The sequence below is a fragment of the Tenrec ecaudatus genome, chromosome 10, assembly GCF_050624435.1.
Source record: "Tenrec ecaudatus isolate mTenEca1 chromosome 10, mTenEca1.hap1, whole genome shotgun sequence".
NCBI classification, from domain to species: domain Eukaryota; kingdom Metazoa; phylum Chordata; class Mammalia; order Afrosoricida; family Tenrecidae; genus Tenrec; species Tenrec ecaudatus.
The window spans coordinates 87,044,473-87,048,349 of NC_134539.1; the positions used below are offsets into that span (position 1 = coordinate 87,044,473).

General features: G+C 60.8%; 1 protein-coding gene across 1 annotated transcript; it reads left to right on the plus strand.

Annotated features, from left to right (window-relative positions):
- The first annotated feature begins 2,006 nt into the window (after window positions 1–2,006).
- On the plus strand, window positions 2,007–3,320 carry LOC142458085 (ATP-sensitive inward rectifier potassium channel 12). The gene has a single exon (XM_075559137.1). It carries the CDS (start codon window positions 2,022–2,024, stop codon window positions 3,318–3,320), a length of 1,299 nt encoding a protein of 432 aa, XP_075415252.1. The 5' UTR covers window positions 2,007–2,021.
- The last annotated feature ends 557 nt before the right edge of the window (window positions 3,321–3,877 follow it).

Consider the following 3,877-nt stretch of genomic DNA (forward strand, 5'->3'; position numbering starts at 1 on the left):
TCCAGCAGAAACAGCATCCACCACCGTGGCCCTGGGTTGCAGCTCCTCAGGCTCACTGAGAGGGTGGTCAAACTGAACAAGCATGGGTAGAGGATGTACTTGAAGAGCAGGCCAGCTGTGGAGCTGGGAGCCCCAGGCAAGATGTCTCCCTGGACAGCGGTGGGTTAAGGCTCAGCTGTCCTCTCCCAGACTGAGTGGCGGTGACTCACTTTCTCTGAGTCTCTGCCATCCAGCTCTGGTGAGGATACAGAGAGCCGTTTTTATGTGTGTCAGGTGACACAGGGCCCCCCGGTGGATCTCTTGAAGTGCCCATCGACTGAGACAGACCTGGGAGGGGCACACTGCCATCTTCCAGAGGTCGGGGCCCATGGCTGGCATCAGCCTGCCCTCGTGCCAGCTGCCCCAGAGCTTCTCTTCTCTCTGAAGTGCACATCCTGTGGAAGATGGAGATGGTGCAGGCTCAGCCAGAGGCCAGGCTGAGACCTCGCAGGGACTCCAGCCAGGCCGCACAGACCGAGTCTGTCCTCGTCTCACCGAACCTTGGTCCTTGTGTGAGATGGATTTGCCTGATTCCTGAATGCCCTGGGACTTGCTCAGTGTCCCTTTGTAAAATGAGGCAGGGGCTGGGCAGCGTGGGGGCCCCTACCACTCTGCCCTCAGCCCCCACCAACTGGTGGGGATCTCTGTTATCCTCTAGACACAGCCAAGTGGACCTGTACCTGCTTCCAGCACCCAGGCCAGTGAGGCCAGATGGCATCAGTACATGGAGTCAGGCTGCCAAGCCATGGCTCCCTGGTCCACAGAGGCCCCAGCCAGGCTCTGACAGGCTGGGCATGGAGCCAGTGTGCATGGCCATGTAAACAGGGTTTATCTGGAGTCGGCTGCCAATGCAGTCCAGCAAGGGCCCACCTGGACACAGGGGTGCTGTTGCTCAGGGGGCTGAAGGCAGGGGTAACTCAGGTGACAGTCTAAGTGAGAACAGAGCTGGAGGAGATCCCTTGGCTGAGGTCGGCCAATAAGCTATTTGATGACCCCTTTCAATCTGGCATGGCTGGAAGTGGGCTCCATGGCTGCCCAGGGTGGGTATGTCGGAGACAAAGGTTTGGTCCAGGGCAGGTGAGTGATGGAGGGTGGTGGGGTATCTGGGGCCATCCTGTCTCTGACCAGTCAGGTTCAGCTGGGAAGCCCTGTATCCAGAGATGCTCATCAAGCCCACCTTTGGTACAAGCCCCACGCTAGGCACTGGGGCTTCTCTGGCACGACTGAACCAGACAGGAGTCCGCCCTGGGAGCCAACAGCACCGTAATTAGAACCTCACTCTCTCCGCACCTCAAGGAGTTGCCTGGGCGCGGGCGGGGGCGGGGCCAGGGATCAGGGGGGAGTACAACAGGTGCCCCCGCAGGGACACCTTTGAGGAGGCAGTAGCTTTGCGCTAAGCCTCTGAAGGCAGCTAGGAGGAGTCCAGCAAGGTGCGCTTGGTGTGTTCAGGCACCAACACAGAGGCCCAGGGAGGGTGTAGCCAGGGGAGTATGGGAAGGAGGTGAGATGGAAGAGCCCTACGTGTGCAGGCCCTGCTGACCATGGTCTCTGGCTTTAACCCCGAGGGCTTCTGCTTTCACAGCTCCCTGGGGGCGCCGTGGGGCTGTGGGCTATGTGAAGGGGCCACGGGACTTATCCGGTCAGCCTTGACGGACATCAGACCAGGGGTGGCTGCGAGGTAGACGTGGTCAGAGCCAACGGGGTTTCTTGGAGAGGTGATGGAGACATAAGAACAAGTAGATTGCCAAGCAGCAGTTCAAAGCCCAGGGAAGTGGGGCAAGGCATTGGCTCTGAGTGGGGACCGGAGGCCAGGGGCTTGGACTGAGAACGTTGGGGTATCTATGGGGCCCTGGGGAGGGGAGAGAGTCAGGTGTTGCCCCCCTGACCCTGATCTTCCATCTCTCATCCCCATTGCAGGCATCTCTCCAGCCCTGCTGCCCAGAGCCAGCCTGGGGGCATGCCAGGGTCCCCCCAGCCCTGGGATGACCGCGGCCAGCCAGGCCAACCCCTACAGCATTGTGTCGTCCGAGGAGGACGGGCTGCACTTGGTCACCATGTCGGGTGCCAATGGCTTTGGCAATGGGAAGGTGCACACCCGGCGCCGAGGCCGCCCCCGCTTTGTCAAGAAGAGCGGCCAGTGCAACATCGAGTTCGCCAACATGGATGAGAAGTCCCAGCGCTACCTGGCCGACATGTTCACCACCTGCGTGGACATCCGCTGGCGCTACATGCTGCTCATCTTCTCTCTGGCCTTCCTCGCCTCCTGGCTGCTGTTCGGCGTCATCTTCTGGGTCATCGCCGTGGCGCACGGCGACCTGGAGCCCCCCGTGGCCGAGGGCCGGGAGCGCACGCCCTGCGTGCTGCAGGTGCACGGCTTCCTGGCGGCCTTCCTCTTCTCCATCGAGACCCAGACCACCATCGGCTACGGGCTGCGCTGCGTGACCGAGGAGTGCCCCGTGGCCGTCTTCATGGTGGTGGCGCAGTCCATCGTGGGCTGCGTCATCGACTCCTTCATGATCGGCGCCATCATGGCCAAGATGGCACGGCCCAAGAAACGGGCGCAGACGCTGCTGTTCAGCCGCCACGCCGTGGTGGCGCTGCGGGACGGCAAGCTCTGCCTCATGTGGCGCGTGGGGAACCTGCGCAAGAGCCACATCGTGGAGGCCCACGTGCGGGCGCAGCTCATCAAGCCTCGGGTCACGGAGGAGGGCGAGTACATCCCGCTGGACCAGATCGACATCGACGTGGGCTTCGACAAAGGCCTTGACCGCATCTTCCTGGTCTCCCCGATCACCATCCTGCACGAGATCGACGAGGCCAGCCCGCTGTTCGGCCTTAGCCGGCAGGACCTGGAGACAGACGACTTTGAGATTGTGGTCATCCTGGAGGGCATGGTGGAGGCCACGGCCATGACCACACAGGCCCGCAGCTCCTACCTAGCCAGTGAGATCCTCTGGGGCCACCGCTTTGAGCCCGTGCTTTTTGAGGAGAAGAGCCAGTACAAGATCGACTACGCTCACTTCCACAAGACCTACGAGGTGCCCTCCACGCCCCGCTGCAGTGCCAAGGACCTGGTGGAGAACAAGTTCCTGCTGCCCAGTGCTGGCTCCTTCTGCTACGAGAATGAGCTGGCCTTCCTGAGCCGGGATGAGGAGGACGAGGAGGGGGACGGAGAGCAGGATGGCCTGAGCCCGGAGAGCAGGCATGAGTTTGACAGGCTGCCGGCCGGCGGGAGCAGCAGCCTTGATCAGCGGCCCTACAGACGGGAGTCGGAGATCTGAGCTGACCCCAGCCAAGGTCCAGTGCCTGCCCGGCAAGAGGAAGTCCAGTCAGCGCCCCCTAAGCCTCCGGGTTTGAGCGGGAAGGCCAGACACCCAGATGGCAGACTCAGTAGCGTGCTAGCCATTTTTCTGTTTCTTTGCCGTGTCCTCTGAGATTGGTGGGGGAGTGGGCAGCCCCAGCCTCCGAGGCCAGGGCAGCAAGAGTGGGTTGGGTGACCTTCAGGGTGGGTGAGGGGGCAGGCTGCAGGAGCAGGGGCTGCAACTGAAAGGCTTGGCTGCAGCTGGCCCAGAAATAGTGACAGGCTGGAACAGTGGACCAGCCTCTGTGGGCAAAGTTGAGTGGCGGCGGTGCCCTTTGCTGGTTTTAAACTTGGAGAGAAACTCCAGTTCCAGCTTTTCTTCATCTTTGCTTGGGTAAAACTATTTAAAAAAAAAAAAGTAAGATGTGATTCATTTTTTTTTTAAGTTCATGAGAAAAGGAAAGTAGAATTCCATGGGTAGGCCAAGATCCAAGCAGTGGGAAAGTTCCCTGAGGCCAGAACTGCCCCCTCCCTGGG